Raw genomic sequence first — 17,700 nt, 5'->3', positions numbered from 1 at the left:
CATTTTGTCCTGTACTTGTGACTTATTAACAACTGCTAGGAGGGATTCCCTTCTTCCTTTACCTATTGGACACAAAGTGTAACATGTTAAGCTATAAGCTCTTTTGGAATCACTTTGTTGGTGATAAAATTATTCATGGTGTTTTAAAATTAGTCAAGGACATTGAACAAATTGTTTAGTTGTGGACAAGCCTGTAGTAAACTGTCTAAAGTTTCATGCTTGTATAGGTCATACATTACTACTTAACAATTGAGAGAGGAGAGGAATTATATTTTGTATAGAAAAAGCAGCTAATTAGTTAATTTTAATCAGAATTATATGTACAAAAATGGTGGTGTAGTCGCATCTCTTTTACTTCATTTGTATGCTGACCTAGCCTTCTGAAAACCAGTCGCTTGTCTGATGCCATTTGCTTTGTCCAGAGAGTCTGGGCTCTTGGCTGTTGAGAAACGATTGCTTCCTAGTGATATTACCTCCGTCGAGGTTTTAAATTTTACCCTATCGCTAACGTTTGCCTATGTAATTCACCAATACAACACTATGAAGCTTAGTAGAAATTGACTGTGTTTTAAACAACCATCCTCCACTGCAAAGATAGAAGTGCAGGTGTTACAGAAAAATCTGTGATCCATATTTTTCTGTGACCGCAGGGGGCGATTATTCTGGACGGAATAATCTGTGACTAGTATGATTTTAGCTATTTGAGGGTTAAATATTATAAATGCGCCCAGATTGTTGTGATGAGATGGTAGAACTCTGAAAAATAGTTGTTTTAAACTCTGACGTTATATTTTCTTTGTCAATGCGATGGTAATATAGGAGCCATGAATTTTACAATCCCAGCTGTATAATATATACCCAGTATTTTCACGCTATTGCAGAAAATGAAGGGTCACAGATTTTTCTGTAACCTGTCAAAAATTGACCGGAGCCAGTCTGAGTCAAGGGGAGGAAGCCCAAACTCTGCTGGAAATGAGGTTTTTTTTCAAGCAGAGTTGCACAGGAAGGCAATGGTCAGGCTAATGCCAAGTAGCTATTGAATATGTTTTGCATTTTATTTCATGAAGAGCTCCAGATGGCCTTAATTTAACTTTATAAGTCTTTTGTTTGCTAGGTTTTGGACATGAATGTTGCTTTTTGATTTTCCAGAACTACAATTATATCTCTGAAAGGTGTTTTATATTTGGGTAACACAGTTTCTTCTGCATTGTACATCACTCATTCTTTTTTCACAAAAAAAAGAAGTCTGTTCTGACTCAGCTATATCCGTGGCACAAAAAAAAAGAAGTTGCTTTTTTACCATTATCGCACTTTCATTTTCAAACCGCATGAGATTTTTTTTCTTTGGTGAGCAAGATCATAGACAAAGGTTCTTAGTATTCAGGAAAACACCATAGAGCTCCTCCGATTTGTATCTGTACACATGTCTCTTGCTGCAGTGCAAGACTGATACCCTATTAAAAATATTAAGACAAATACGAGAACCTGCTGTAGCTCGGTAACAGTTCACTGATTTTACATACTTACTGTCTAATGAGGGTTTTGACTTCAGAGTGGATTTGCCCCACAATGACTACGTGTTAACCTCTCTTTTTGCATTTTTTTTAAAACTAGTTATATTTAAAACCTTTGAAATGTAGTTGCTAAATGAAGAGCAATGTTTACAAAAGTGTTACCTAGAGATTTGGATGAGGCCTTTAGAAAAAGTGGGCATTAAAGTAAAGTTAATGTAAGAAGAAAAGAGGTTTTGGCAGCCACCTAGTGGTCGATTTGGCTCCGTAATGTAATATAAATTATTACATTTATTAGCTAAAAGATTTTCCTGCCCCATTCTACGTTTTGGAACAATCAGATCTCAGATGTATGATTCAATTTTATTATTAAGGGCTTTATGTGAGAAAGAGAATTTAATATTTAACCAGGAGCAAGTGAATGTTTACAAACAGGATATTTTAGAAAAAAAATGTCTAAGTTTATTTTGTATTTATTTTATGAGGATAATTATTTATTTGGTGGAGTATTTATTAATTATTAATACATATTCATTTAACTCTGAATGAAACAACTGCCCATATTATATACATGTCTTAAAATAAATTTCATATTATTCACATCTGATGGAGAAGATGATATGTCAAATAAGCCGTCAAATTACAAAAAGTGAAATATTAGTAGATTATTTGCTATATTACTCTTGGAGGATGGGATTAAAATTAAACATAGTTAAGATTTGTGTTATTTTCTGATATGTAACTAATTAATTTATATAACTAATAAGGATAAAAGATCATTAAAAAATCTACTCAGCACTATTAATAAAACATTTTTGTTAATAGATTTATTGTGTACTCTCTCTAACACAGGAACAAAAGAAATATGTGAATACATGATCCTTAAAGAACCTATAATCTAAACATTCTAGATTGTCTTTTAATTTAACATGGTCAACCGCAGATAACATGGTCATAATAACTAATTGCACCTGGTAGCTTCTTTTGACAGGACTCACAGACTGGTCAATCCTCAGAGCAATAAAAAAGTTACAGGAACCTGCAGAAGTGGAAGTCTTCTTAAATAATTTTGTGTAGTTATGTAAATATGTCAATGTTTTTGTCATTCCTTTCTTTAAAAAGGAGAGTTAAAAAAACATCAAACCCTAAAATAATTACTCTAATGGCCCCTTTAAGTTCCCGTCAAACCATACAGATGGGTTGAAGAAAAACAGATTTTCTGTTTATCAAAATGTTTAAAAGAAAAACGGTGAAACATTGACTTTGATTTGCCTGCACTGGACTAAATCAAGACAATCTTTCTTTTGTTATGACCAGAGGGAACGATTATATGTTATTTGTCCTCTGAGGCTGTTATGTGTCTTGAAATAGCAATGCAGGAACGTTTAGAGGTTCAAATGATAACTCAAATATTGATGATTGTGTAAATCATTCAGCCCACAACGAACTTCGGAGGAACCCTCCTCTCTTGTAGTGCACTCAGCTAATCGCAGCACTCCAGAAATGCATTTGTGTAAATGCTCTTCTTTGGCTGTGGGGAGCTGGTTCTCTCTCTGAGAGGAACATGTTTCACCACTCTTTTCCCTCTTGCCTGAGACAATGTACCCGTCACTCTGTGACTTGATGCAATGTGAGAGCTATGGAGGAGGCTTGTTCTTGGTGGGACTCTGTGTGCCATTCAGCTATGTGTATCTATGCTACTGAACCGTGGCTTCCTCATTACTTAATAAAGAGAATCACTCCTTTTCAGCATTGCTTTTTATAGAACTGTTGAGGGGGGAAAAAATCCTCTTTGTGGATGATTTTCTACAATAAACAAGAGGTTTTGCAAACAATTTCAAAGAACAGGTAAACTCTCGGATCAGTTGAAAGTAAAATGAAGAAAAGTGAAAGTTCTGTACGTCCTTTAGGTCACCGCCGTGTTTGAGAACTTTCATAAGAAGTAAACTGATTGCTGCAGAAATGCCTTTTATTGAGAAATGCTGTGATTCAAAAGTGCTGTTACTTTAAACCAGCCCTGGATGAGCTCAACATCCTGTTTATTCCTCATTTAACCCTGCAACACACAATAGAGACATTTTACTTATCTGTTTCCCTGGAGGCAGATAAGTAAAATAAAACAAACATGTAACAAAGGGATATTTGGAATGATTGAATCCTTAAACTTGACAGTTGAGACACATGAAATCATATAGTTTGTTCTTGAGCCTATAAAAAAAACCCTAAAAAGTAAGCAACCATTTAAGTTTTAAAAATTTTGTTACATCAACATACTTTTTGACATATTTTGCTGGGTTTTACAAATGTATTATCTTTTGTGCATAACTATAAGGTAGAATCAAAATGATCTGTGATTTTAAATTTAATCTTCCAAAAAGAAATGTTATATTCATAAATAACTCATCTTCACTACTGATGTATCTTATTTTAGACTCATAATCTTGAATTTGGATGACGTGCTTCATTTGAATCTGTTGAGACATTTTGAATATGATTTAAATATTTAGTTTTTTTATGTGTTAACAGCTTTGTAGTTATATTAACTCTGACATGTTTTACTAGTTATTCTCAATAAATACCTGTTTTTACCTGGCTTGAATTAAATAAACTATATTTTTGTTTATTTTTTAAGCCATAAAAACCTGATAAGTTTTTTTCTTTTGCTTAACATGCTAACATTAACGCACCTTTAATGCTATGATCCATCGGTCCGTATAAACACGGACCTCCATCACATCCTTAATTCCAGGAAACTACAAGCAGCTTTTGTTTTATAGCTGATCTGATGTGATGCACAATCTTTAATAAAAAATATATTTTCTGCAGCTCACAGCAAGTGCCAAGTAGACAGTCGTGCAGAGGCATGTAAATCTTTAAAGTGTGAAGGAGCCCATTGTGGATCACTGTTTGTATTTAGGGTGGCTTGATAAATTCATCGTTTTGTTAAGTTCTTCCCCTTGATCTGTACACATGCAGAGGAATACATGCTCAGAGCTTTCAACCTCTGCTGCTTTCTTTATTGTGTTCCTGGTCGATTAGCCTCGGGGCTGTCTTCAGGGCCTGGGGCCGGTGGGAGCAAATGGGGGAAGGGCGGGTGGCTGCATCTGCTAGGGGACCTTCTTCAGGGGGTCCCACTGTGGCCTGGCTCAGTTTTCATGTCTATCTTCAAAGGCACAACCCGGTGCAGGGAGAGAGAAGAGAGAATAGTGAAGAGACGACAACGCTGCTGCTGTTATTTTCCCAAGTGCCTTCAGCAAGCACTACTGGTCTAACAGCATCCTGACACCAGGCCGCTCTACAGATACCCAGAGTAAACTGAAATATCATTTTATATGTTTGTCGAAATTATTTTAAAATTAAAGTTTAACCAAAATAAAACACAAAATATCCTTCGCCCACACATGCAGTGACCCCGTGGATCACAGATATGCAACAGGAAGGGAGTGATTAACAGTAAAACTGCCCGGTAGTTTGTGCGGAGCATGAATTAGGAACATAAATAAAACATGCAGAGAAAAAGTCTAATGAATAAACCTTGAAAATCTAAACAGGCAGGACTTTGAATGGGATCATGTCTCTGTTGTGCAGAATTTTGCAGCTTCCTCGTGCCGCCTGATCCTCTCTGTAGCCGATCCTCTGGGCACGCCTGCTGTCACAGGGGTTTAGCTTCACATTTTCCAATCCAGCAGGGAAGCACTCACCTTGATGAGACCAACTTAGAAAAGAAAAACTAAATCCAGACCGTCAAAAATAACAGAAATATCAACATTTGACGTTTATGTGTTTTCCCTTTTTTGGTTTTTCATATCTCATTCTCTGTCATAAAAATATGTAATTTACTTCTCTTTTGATTGCTTTTCTTTTACTTTTTATATGTATTTTCTTCCTTCATCTACTTTATCCACTATTTTTCTCTTCCGTCCTCTACTTCTGCGTTCTCCACGTTCAGTGGCTTAGTAATGTAGATGGACTCTTTGAACAAATTCATCACAGCCACAAACTTCACTAATTCACATTAAGGGGTTCATAGTAGTGAAACGGAAGATTACGTGGTTTTCAAAATTTGAAGTTTGCCATTCATCTGTACATTTTTCCTTTATTCTAATTCTGTATGAAATGCAGATTAACCAACTGCTTTCAGGGGTCGTCCAGTTTTGCATGTGTGTATTTTAATCTCATTTTAGGTAAAGCTTCTCTGTGAATTAAACCTGCAAAGCAAAAAACTTATACTGCACATCATTCTGAACACACCACACCCACGGTGGTGGCAGCATCATGATGTTGGATGCATTTTTTTTTGCAAGAGCAAGTAAGCTGGTTAGAGGCTGATGGACAGGAATATATATCTATAATTTTTTGTCATTCCACTTCACATTTCTGCCTTACTTTGTGTTCACCTATATCCCAGAGAAATTGTGTGAGGCTTGTGGTTGTAGCATGAACTAATATGAAAACATTCAGGGTGTAACAATATGTGTGCAACCCACTAAGTTTTTACTTCCCATCTTAGTTTGAGTAAGAATTGTTTCGTTTTCTTGTCCTCGCCTTTGTTTGTTTTAGTTCTTTACGTCTCTCATTTTTTCTTAATTTTCTTGTTTCTGCTTTACATACATTGTCTCAGAAGATTTTGTTCAGCAGGCTGTATGTCCATATACACTCATCTGAGTTTGTGCTTAGGAATTGCACCTGACCAAGTGTGTTATATGGAGAAATCACGCCACACTGAGTTATTTCTGGCTGGGTTAGTCGTATTTCTCTGGGCACTTTGATAATGGAGAGCATTTGAATAATGAATGGAGTGTATAATACTGTTCTTCAAACTCGCTGAATGAATTAGGCAAGTGCACATAAGAGAGGTCTCTGAGTGTATGTTGTAGGGAATGAAACACAAATTTCCTTTTTAGCACTGCTTAATAAGCAAAGGAGTGGCCAGAACTATGAATATATATTGACATAGACAATTATCTCTTTTTGCAACCATTCTGACTTGTGTGGGCGATTCTTAATAGCACTTAATGTGCTGTGATACTAAGCAGACCCCTTGCCTGAACAAACCGCTAGTCTGAGAGGCTGCTTTGTCTCTAAAGAGAAGACGCAATGACAAATGAATCACTATGAGATGACTAGTTCCTGATAAAGGTTTAAATAACACGACTATTGTACACATCACCTAAAAAAAGTGATTAAAACCACCACTCACTTCTTTACGCTTTGATTCCAGTGAGCCATTCTTCTTCATTGTCATGCTTTATAGCTCCTTCAGTTGTCTGAGATTTCTTATGATCTAACGAGTATTTTCTTAGAAATTTGCTGATTTTTCACTGATATTTTAACCAGAATATTCTCAAAAATAAGGAAAGTGAAAGAGTACACTGTCAGTTCTAAAAAATAAAATAAAATAGAAACAAACTACTCACAGGTAATTAATATTATTCATGTTTTTGGATCTAAGAGGTACAGCTGTATGATAACTCACACCATTTGCACCTTTGAATATTTAACATTGATCTTTAACACTACTGTTAAATTTAAGTGATTGAATAAATAATGCAGCCCTTTATGGTTTTTTTCTGTGAAACCTAATTAGAAATTTGATTTCTGGAGAGGAATAAATTCATAGCTGAAACCACAGAGTAAGACTGAAAGAGTTACAGTAGTTGGTCCTTTCAGAATGAATAAGGAAATGATGGGATCTCAAAAGAATTTGAAACTATTCATGCCACTGCTTGAAAAACAGTTTCCAAGAGGAGGAAATGCAAACAACAATACATGGAGGTCTATCTGTCCTGGTACGCTGACTTGAGCAGACAGACCCCAGAAGCTAAAAGAAGTCTTCAAAAAAACCTAAAGTACCATAAATCCAGTCGTGATTTAACTGTCCAGTTTTATCCAGACAACAAAATTAGATTAGGAATCAATATGTGAATATTTCTTAATAAATAACTGAATGTTTAGTAGGTTCTCCTATTTTTTTTCATAACTTTTTATCAATCCTAAATGTCCATGTTTTCCAACTTTTCACCTTTTATTAATGAATAATGGTGAAGACATTTTTTGAAAAAGACAAAGGATAAATTAGACATAAAGACGTCAATTTGAATTCATAACCTGGAGCAACAGACTTCTTGATTAGATCCCATGCATTAAATGACTGGTCCTATTCTTCTTTACTGAAACTACATTAATTAATATTCAGGTGGTTTTATTTCTAAATTAAATTTTTTTCAATTGCTCAATTATTAATAACTCCAAAATCATTCAAAAAAGGTACTTTTAGTCTGTTTTCTAAAGTAAATCTTGCTGAGTGTAAGACATCTATCAGCTTAGTTTTAATTTCTACAGCGTAACTCAATCTTACTTTGTTTATTTTAGTGTGTGTGTGTGTGTGTGTGTGTGTGTGTGTGTGTGTGTGTGTGTGTGTGTGTGTGTGTGTGTGTGTGTGTGTGTGTGTGTGTGTGTGTGTGTTGTCGGTGCTTCATATGTGAGTATAATCCTGCAGGATGACTTGGTCTCGTGCTGGTTTGGCTTCTGACGATAACTGAAGGTGACTAAAAGGGAGGTAGCTGTCTTCTTTCGCTGCGGTCACATTCTCATTTGTTGCTACTGGCATCCTATGAATTATTGAGTCTGGGGTGTCGTGGCTCCCACCTCTCCTCTCACATTCCCTCAGTCTACTTGACAGCCACCCTGTGTGTGTACGTGTGTGTGTGTGTATTTGCGGACGCGTGTGTGCGCGCGCTTAGCGTAAAAGTGCGTGCTTTCTTCAGCAATTAGACGGAGCCTCCATCCTCATTCTGTCAGAAATGTTCTCTGCTGCATGAAAAAATCCAAAGTAAACACAGTTTCTCTCCTGCGCTCTGGCTTTCTTCCAATCCGCATTTTAATGTTTCACTTTGAATCTGCACCTTCTATTAATTTGCTTAAATTGCAAACTATTTCATTTAATGTACAAAGCATCAAAGTTTCAGGCAAATATAAAGCAGAAATTGGCCTCCCGGTGCACCTCGATTATTGCATGAGAAACAGCAATATACCTTTCAGGTTCTGCTGAATAATTGAAGTGCCCTCAGTCGCCACATGCCGCTGACGCTCATAGGCCTTCAGCTCAACTTACCACGTTATGATATCAATGCTGGTAATATGAGGATCAATTATTCACAAGACCAAACCTCACTTTCAGGCCAGAAAACTCTCAGAAATTCAACTTTTTTATGTCTTAGTTTGCATTTTTATTTCTGACTTAACTTAAAAACGCGCGTTGAAACGGCCTAACTCATCAAAAAGGGGGGGAGGAGGATCCGTTACAACAATTAAATTAAGGGTTCGTCTCTCCCTTTTGAAAAAATCCATTAAACACCATAAATTAGACTGAATTAAATCGGCTCTCACCATCAAAGAGAATATTCATGAGCGCCACAAACGTTTCCGCGTAAAGCTGCAAAGTATCGATCTGATCCAACAACCGGCCCACGGTCTCTCAGGGAAGAATCACACAGCCGCAAGCCACGGCCACTGAGGGAGGATTCCGGCGGAAGCTTCTCAATTTAGCCTCTAACGCATTTATTTATTTATTCATTCATTTCGTTTCTAGAAACATCTGATGGATGTTTGGCGACCGACTCCACGGGCGGAAATGAGTATTTTAAGATATTTTTAATGTGTCATTTTTACGCAACTGCTGAGTAGAAACGTCTGTGAAAATGAACTTAAAGCGTACAATGCATCCAGAAAATAATAATAATAATAATAATAATAATAATAATAATAATAATAATAATAATAATAATAAAAAGTGAATTAAAAGTAGACTGGTGCACATGCGCCCATAATTTAAATTGATTAAAAATAAGAAAATACAACGGTAAAGCTTAAAAATACTTAAATAACAAAAGTCTAATATTAATGAAGTAAAAGAGAGAGAGAGAGAGAGAGAGAGAGAGAGAGAGAGAGAGAGAGAGAGAGAGAAAGAGAGAAAGAGAGAGAGAGAGAACTCTCCCTGTTTCCTCGTCCAACCTGTGGTGCGTCTCAGGAGTTCCCGTTCAAGCCTCTGCTCCCTGTTCGTCCACACTACTTGCTTTTATACACATATATAATTAATATTGCATCGTCATTACTTAATAATTTCAGTCCCAACGCACGAGACAACCCGGTAACACGAGGGCATTCATAATTGAAGGTGCGCTAATTAGAGAGGAAGGGGTCCGGACGCGCACTTGTCGCTCCACGGTGTGAGAATCGCTGTGAAAATCAAGGGCCCTCCCTGTGTTTATTTGTTCTGCTTGTATCACATACGACAAATTCATATTTAATGCCAGCAGAGTTCTAGGGTCTATAAATAATAGAGCCCCTAAAAACAACCCTCATTTTTTTTTCTTGCACTGTAAACATTATTTGTTATTTTCGCTGAAAAAAAGTGGCGTATTCACCAAAGTTCATATTTCTTGAAGTAATGCCCAGTAGCTATAACATCATACAATTAAAATATTCACAATTCAACACTGTATCATTTTTACATTGCTGTATATTTATACTACATTCACGGTAATGGTCATTTAAAGAACAGTTAAGTGTGGATGAGGAGCTGACACTGCATCGTAAAATTAATAAGGTTACTGATGTTGGCTGAGAGGGAACATTTTTGATCGATTTTATTATTTTTTTTACTAGTTAAACTTCGACACGGATTACAAAAATCACTTACAGCAGCTTGTATTCTATTTATTCAACTGTAGGTCTGTAAATTATAGATTTTTACAGGAAAACATTACTCTTAGTTATACAGCACTGATGGTGTAAAACTAAAATATTAACTCAGCATACCTAATACAAGTGTTACCTCAATACTTTTCTTTACCCAAATAAGTACAATACATACTGTATATAATCCATATATTTTTCCCCCTCTTCTTTTTCAGTGGCTACATATTCAGACAGAAAAAAAGAAGGGTTTGCATCTTTTTTAAGCTGTATTTTTGTTTCAGCTGCTCTTAACTAAAATGTCCTTTGACAGGTAACGTCACTGAGCTAAGCTGTTATTCTAACAATAAACAATTTGCAGTGTATAATCTGCAGCTTATCTAACATGCCTTGTTGGAAGGCCTCGGGCCGCAGCCTGAGGATCAAAACCACCCATTCATTCAAGAAAACAATGAGAATAAGAGTGAGAATTTTAGAAAATAACCAATAATTTATTCAGTTTAAATTTCACACTTTTTTTTTTATTATTCCAAGTGAAATCAAGAGTGAGGAAAATAAATACTTGACAGGTGATAAAAGCCATATAATAAATATCTATACAGCTCACCTGTGATTCTGGAAAACATGTTCACATCAAAATACTAAAATATAGCAGCAGCCACATTGGTTGTGCTCCCTGTAATGACGGTGTCATTTCCATTTCTTAATAATTCAAGACGAACAGAGTGTTTTGTGATGAAGACTCACTTTTGTGCGTAAATCACGATCACTCACAGTTCACAAAGAGAGAGAGAGAGAGCGGCTTCATTCGAAGAATTTAGTGGTTAAAATGTGAAACCATGGAACATTTTTATCGTAAAGGCTCCACAGGTGAAGACATGATAGTGTTGGTATTTAAGGATATATGAAGTGGAGATCATAGAGTCTGTTTTGTTATTTGTTGTAAGAAAGAAAAAGAAAAAGAAAAAAGTCCAGTTGGGCTCCAATAACAAGGAATATGATAGTTCAAAATAAAAGTCCCTTCTCAGCGTGTGCAGACTACATTATCAATAACATCAAAAATCCCTTTAAAAGAAATAAATATGCCATCTCAACAGCAGAATCCGGAAAAGTGCAACAATGCAAAGTGAGTGACACAAAAATGGGTAAAGTCATTTTTGGAAACGATCCCAGAGATGCTGATAAATCCCTGTCTGTTAGGGCTACTCAGGTTATTATTAATCACTCAATCAAAAATGTAGTAGGCTATTTTATTCATGATGTTGGTGGGAAGAACTCAGTGCACCGCCGAGTACTTCATTCGCTTCTGTTTCTGCCGCTGATTGCAGAACCACACTCGAACCACGTTCTTTTTCAGGTCCAATTTCTCGGCGATGGCCGCGATTTTCTCCGACGAGGGCCGAGGCTGGATGGCGAAGTACGCCTCCAACGAGCGCTTCTCCGGCGCGGCGATGGACGTGCGCTTCCTTTTCCTCTCGCTGCCGTTGAAAAGGTCCGGCTTGCTGCTCTTCTCCCGGTGCGCAGCCTCGGCTTCTTCCAGCCAGGCCTGCAGGACCGGCTTGAGGGCGATCATGTTGTTGTGGGACAGGGTGAGGGACTCGAACCTGCAGATAGTGCTCTGGCTCAGCGACCCCACGCCTGGGATCTTGAGGTTGGCCAATGCTGCGCCGACGTCCGCCTGGGTCACTCCGAGCTTAATCCTGCGCTGCTTGAAGCGCTCCGCGAACGCTTCCAACTCCCGTGGATCGGACTCCACGTCGCTGACGCAGGCCATGCCTCCGTGCACGGACAGGGAGTGAGGATGGGCCATTGTGGCCATCGCCTGATGCAGCTGTCCCATGGTCTGCAGGTGGTGGTGCGGGTGCTGGTGGTGGTGCGCCGTCGCAGCCATCCCTGGGGGCTCTGGAGCGCCCATCCCGGTCACGGCCAGGCTGGTGGAAAGGTGATCCAGGAGGTCCCCAGCCTCCAGGGTCTGTCCCAGGTGGTGGTGGTGGTGGTGATGGTGGGAGATGGGCACGGTGGTGGAGGAGGAAGAGGAGGCTGAGGTGCAGGGGACACTGCTCATGGTATGGTAAGTCACGTCTGGTTTGAACGGGTGGCTCTTGCCTTGAGAGACAATGCTGTCAGCAGCCGCCAGAGCTTCAGCCCGTGCCAGCAGGCTCTCATCAAAGCCTCCGAATATATTGCCCTGCAGCTGCAAGCAAGAGTGCGCATACTGGAGTCAGTGGGGAATTCTGTCAGGCAGCTCTCAGGATCTAAAAAACATTTTCCAAAGGCAAGCAGCGCCGAGGAGAGGAGAGAACCCCTCCTCAAAGCGCAGGTCATAAAAATTAATATGAAAGCAAGAGCATTGCTTGAATAGACATGTGGATGAAAGGGGGGAAGGGGGGAGGAGGAGAGAGGGGGCGCAGAGGAAGAGAGAGAGAGAGAGTCAGAGAGAGAGAGAGAGAACAAAGTCCTGTCAAATCAACTTTACAGACATTTCCAGTGTGATATTTTCCCCTCTCCTCTCCTCTCCTCCAGCAGCGCTGGCCCTTCTCTCCCACCCTGACCCGAACGTACCTGCGGGGCCGGCAGACAGACTCTGCGCATGCCCTCCGAGCCTGAGTGCAGGCCGGGATATTTGGGCTCGTGCAGGGCCGGGTGCATGGAGAAGTGTTGCTTGCCGTTCATGGTCATCATCGTCATCCTCCCAGCAGGCCCCTCACAAGCAGTGTGGCCCCGGACATGAAAAGAGCCGGGAGGAGCGGGCAGCCACGGGAGCCTCCTGTGCTCTCAGTCACCAGACTGAGGCTGTTCACAGCCAGGGCGCCTCCCGGCATCATCCTCCTCCTCTTCCTCCTCCTCCTCCTCTTCCTCCTCCTCCCTGCCTCCCTCCTCCTCCCTCCCACCTGCTCCTTTGCTCAACTTACAGGTTTTAACCGTGTGGCCTGTGGGCTCAAACATATTGCTGGTCAAAATCACTAATATATTTTATTTCAAAAACTGTTTATAGACGAGAATATGAATATTTTGGTGACTTTTTTTCTGTTAATATACTGAACATCCTCTTCTGTCAGCATCTATCAGAAGAGGACGATGTCAAATTTGGCGAATCTAATGCAGTCTAGTCATTTCAGCACCATGGACAGAGATGAACAACCCGCGGGCATCAAACCATTGACAAAGTTTCTCAATAAGTTAGAATATTATCAAATAGTTCATTTATTTCAACAATTCAATTTAATTAGTTAAAACCTAACATTTGATATATTCATTTTACACAGAGACAGAGTTCAATTTTTTATTTCTGTTCATTTGAATGATTAAGGCTAACAGTTGCTTCAGTTCCAAAAGTTTCCAAAAAAGAGTTTTTAACAGTTTTGTCGGCCCCCTGAAAAGTTTGTGCTGTGCTGTAACAATTCTTCCTCCGGATTCTTGAAACTCGATTTTCAAATAAAGTGAAAAAAAATATTTTAATCTAAAAAGAGAATCTTTGACCACTGAGCAAGAGTTCTTAATCTTCTAGCCCCGATGTGACCCGATGTGAATGTTTACTCGACAATTGTCATCCAGTTGTTGTTTCTGGTTCAGGTATGGTTGGACACCTGAGAGGCTGCAGCTGCAGCCTTTGTCCTGGAAACATCTGTCTGGGTCTTCAGGATGTCACTCATGAATCTCAACTAAAATGTTGCCTGGCCTTTGCTTCAAATCCTCTCAGGGCTGCAGTTTTATTCCTTGTTTTCCGCTCAACTTAACAATAATATGCTGTGATACAACCCCTCATGAAAGGCCAGCTTGTTTAGCAGTTACCTTTCATAGCCCACAGCTCCCATTCAGGCTTTCAGTGAATGTTTACCGGACAATTGTCATGTTAGCAGTTTTCTCCACCGTAGGCTAAGGGTGGACAACCCCCACCTTAGGGCTGCGGTTGAACACCCCTGGTTTCGGCCATACGTGTGTTGGCCTGGTTTCACCTATAATGATTAAAATTAAAGAAAATAAGCCCACTAAACAACAACAAAAAACAAAAGAACAACAGATTTTTAGTTGGCCTTGTACAGCAGGAATGGTGATTCTTTTCAAACCCCACAGTTACATCCACTAACTTCATGGTATTTTATTAGGATTTTATGATAGCCCATCAAATAGTGGTAGATGAATAAGAAGAGGAAGGAAAATAATAAATGTTTCTTTTGAAATAGTTTTTACAAAGCAAACTCTGGAAGGTGTGGCATGTGTTTATACTCAGCCATCTTTATTCATAAACCTCTAAAAATTCAGGATAAACAATGGCCTTCAAAGTCAACTGTTACAGGTTTCAAAAGACCTTAGACTGGTGCAGAGGCTCAACTTCCACTCTAAACATACAGCCAGAGCTGCATGGCATGATATCAAATGTTAGAATGTCCCAGTCAAAGTCTAAACCTAAATGTTTACAATAGTAAGACTTGAACATGTGTGTTTACAGACGTTCATCCAAACTGACTGACTCAAAAAGTTCTGCCTCTATATGTAAAGCTGTTTGCTTAATTACCCCACAGCTTAATTACCCCACAGGTGTAAATGCAGCAAAGGCTGTTCTAAAGAATTATTCACTCAGGATGGCTGAATAAAAAACACATTTTACACTTTTTGGATATTTTTATTTTGAAAAACCATCTTCCTAACAGTGATCGCTGTGCAAACTGTAATAAACTGAAGAACATAAATGTTCATTGTTTAGACTGTGGTGCTGTGTAAGCCTGCACTTTAATGACAAGCCTTGACCCGATGGCCTTGGCCTGGCTCCTCTCGACTTGAATGCTCAGTTCTCTGGAGCTGCTGCTTTACCCGACTTCTCATGTGGCTGCCTGGTTAAAACTCAGAGACCCGGATGGACAGACCGAAAGAGGAGCCATGTGGACAGAGGCCGGGCTGATGACACAGCGGGTCCATCTGATCCTGCCAGCCACCTCTCCAGTTCCCCAGACTCTGAATAATTCAGCAACATGGTGGCAGGCATCCATTACCACGGTGGCATCTTCTCATTCATTACGCAGATTAAAACAGGCAACCTTTTCTCACCATGCAAACATGTTGCAGCCAAACATAAACCCAAACATACACATGCTTCAGAGACACAGGGTTTGATAAAGCCTTGGTTCTGACTGGAAAAACTCAGCTCTTGGTGCATACACACGTGTCAAAAAGAAAATGCTATGTTTTACCTGCCATAAAATCGATCTAATTGTTTGCAAATGACTGGAACAGAAGAGGAATACAGGTTGACTTTATTCATGTGCGGCACAGCTCATTGAAGACATGCACATTATAACAATTCTTTTCAGTGTTTGGTAAATTTTGCATCCCGGAGAAGTTAGTTACTTTTTATTAAACTGTAAAATGTCTGCATATGACATCTGCAAACTCTGGAGGTAGAGTTAAACAGAGACGTTTTATCGTTTGTTTCTTTTTAAAGCTGTAGAGCCAGCTCCAGCTACTGCTAAACAGGTCATGGATCAGTTCCAATGCCATCATTTCCAAACTATAAGCTGCCACTTTTTTCACAGGCACTGTTAGGAAAGAGTAATTATAGTACATTTTCTATTTAAAAAGTAAAAAAATACTAAAATATCTATGCAACTATCTCATGGAGATGTGGGACTTAGACAGCAGGTGTCCCTCCCCTTTTTTCCTTTTCAAAGTTAGTGCACGCAACTTATATTCAGACACTAACAAGAATATTTAGTATGTTTTTACAATATAAAAAAGATACTAAATATTACAAAACATCATGCTGCCCTATGCTGAAGATGTAATGGGTGTTTAAAAAGCAGTTCTACAGGTAAACATTAGTTCAGTGCTTCACAGCAATGATAAATTCTCAAGCATTTTCAGTAAAAGTTTGCATTTGTAATAAAAAACTTGGAGGAATCTGTTCCATTTTTTTCTCACTTTCTGTAGATGGATTTTGAATAGAATGTCACATTTTCACATTTATAAATATAAATGCATTGAAGCTAAATCACATTAGAACTTCACCAATTTTATCAATCAGTTTAAAATATGTCTGACAAAGTAGAAGCGCATCCATACTTGGGTGATGATGCTCATAACTGCAGCACAGGAAGCAATAAAATAAAAAATACAATGAAGGAGACCACACATCATTTTAAAGGTAATGTTTTCTGGAATGCTTTTGCTTGCATCTTTTTTCTCCCCACAGCCAATATTCTCATCTTTTTGCTCAATTTTCTTTAACTTACTTTTTTCTTTTCCAAATCCAATGATTTATAATTCTTTTTTCTTTTTTTTTTTATCATTTTACAAGCACCCCATTCCTTTGTCTTTATTGGCAAAAGCAAACATGCTAGTAAATTATAAATCCATTTATACAAATAAAATACATGAAGAAAATACACACACATCCTGCAAATATAAACAGTAACAAATCCAAAACTATTATCCAATAAACATTTTACATTTTGTACACTATTGGGTGATAGTAGCATTACAGAAGGTTGTACAAAAACTGGGAGATGGTCAGAATCTGTTTACTCAAATGAGAGAAGACAAAAAAAAATAAAATCAAAAATCACAACACTTAAACCTCTTTGTGGCAAAGTGAAATGTAAAGATCTAAAATGAAACACATCGGGTTCTTATCAAACTTCACTGAGGCTGAAACGTGTTTAAAATAGTTTTGTAGCCTCCTAAATTGTGCCACTGTTGTGGAGCTAATGTATTTACAAGCAGGCAAAATGATGTCTGCTAATAAGTTAATCTCACCTTTAGCTTGGCTTCATTCTGGATATGCTCCATCGACTTGAGTTCTGATTATCGAAGTGTAAACAATTATCTGCTGAAGGGGCATTTAAAGTCATCTTGCTTTTATTTGAGCAAACTGAGCTCATCCCACCCAGATGACTTTGGAACACAGTATATGTTATAAAGAGGCAAAAGCAGGAAGCAGAATCTTCAGTTGTCAAGCTTGCACACCTAAGCAGGTTTTGAACACTGACAATGTGAGGCAGCGCTGCACTCATGCAAATAAGTTAGGGTGTGCTGCGCGACTCAAGTGTCTTTCAAAAGTGTTTTAACAACTCAGAGCAGCTCTGAGAACTGGTTTAGAGCAAACGTTCTACTTAGATGAGGAGTAAAAGGAAACAAAACAGGGTGGACTGTTCCAACACATAGGCAAAATTGTGCACACATGTCTGACCTCTTCTACCTGATATACAATCCTGTCATTTGTGAGAAACAAAAAAAAATCCAAAGTTAACAGTAATTTCTCTTCAAAGCATTTACAAAATTTACAAAAGTAAATCACAAATCCTGTAAAAACTCAGCAATGAGCTGATAGTTTAAGGCAAAGAAATTACACATATATTTCTTTATAATAAAATCAAAATGTTCAGTACTACATTCAAACACCTGTCTATGGATGTCACATTTTGGAAATAGGTGATCCGACCAGCTCAACAGGTGAGGATTTTCCACCCTCTCTTAATCTCCTGTGCGGATGTGTTTT

At 38.5% G+C, this 17,700-nt stretch overlaps 1 protein-coding gene across 1 annotated transcript; it reads right to left on the bottom strand.

Annotated features, from left to right (window-relative positions):
* Positions 1-10,202: 10,202 nt before the first annotated feature.
* pou4f3 (POU class 4 homeobox 3) lies at positions 10,203-16,248 on the bottom strand. The gene is made up of 2 exons (XM_008426948.3): positions 12,771-16,248; positions 10,203-12,402 (listed from the first exon to the last, which is right to left on the bottom strand). The coding sequence occupies exons 1-2, from the start codon at positions 12,894-12,896 to the stop codon at positions 11,485-11,487; spliced, it is 1,044 nt and encodes a 347-aa protein (XP_008425170.1). The 5' UTR covers positions 12,897-16,248; the 3' UTR covers positions 10,203-11,484.
* Positions 16,249-17,700: the final 1,452 nt, after the last annotated feature.

The sequence above is a fragment of the Poecilia reticulata genome, chromosome 14 (genome assembly GCF_904066995.2).
Source record: "Poecilia reticulata chromosome 14, P_reticulata-male-v2, whole genome shotgun sequence".
NCBI classification, from domain to species: Eukaryota; Metazoa; Chordata; class Actinopteri; order Cyprinodontiformes; family Poeciliidae; genus Poecilia; species Poecilia reticulata.
Note: the sequence above shows the minus strand (reverse complement) of the source record. Positions and strands in the feature narration are given on the sequence as shown.

What these genes read in the sequence shown, in the direction of transcription:
- pou4f3 (XM_008426948.3), bottom strand. Translation starts at nt 12,896, where the DNA reads ATGACGATGATGACCATGAACGGCAAGCAACACTTCTCCATGCACCCG. An exon ending in TCTGTCTGCCGGCCCCGCAG is followed by an intron (nt 12,403 to 12,770) that starts GTACGTTCGGGT and finishes TCTTGCTTGCAG; the next exon opens with CTGCAGGGCAATATATTCGG.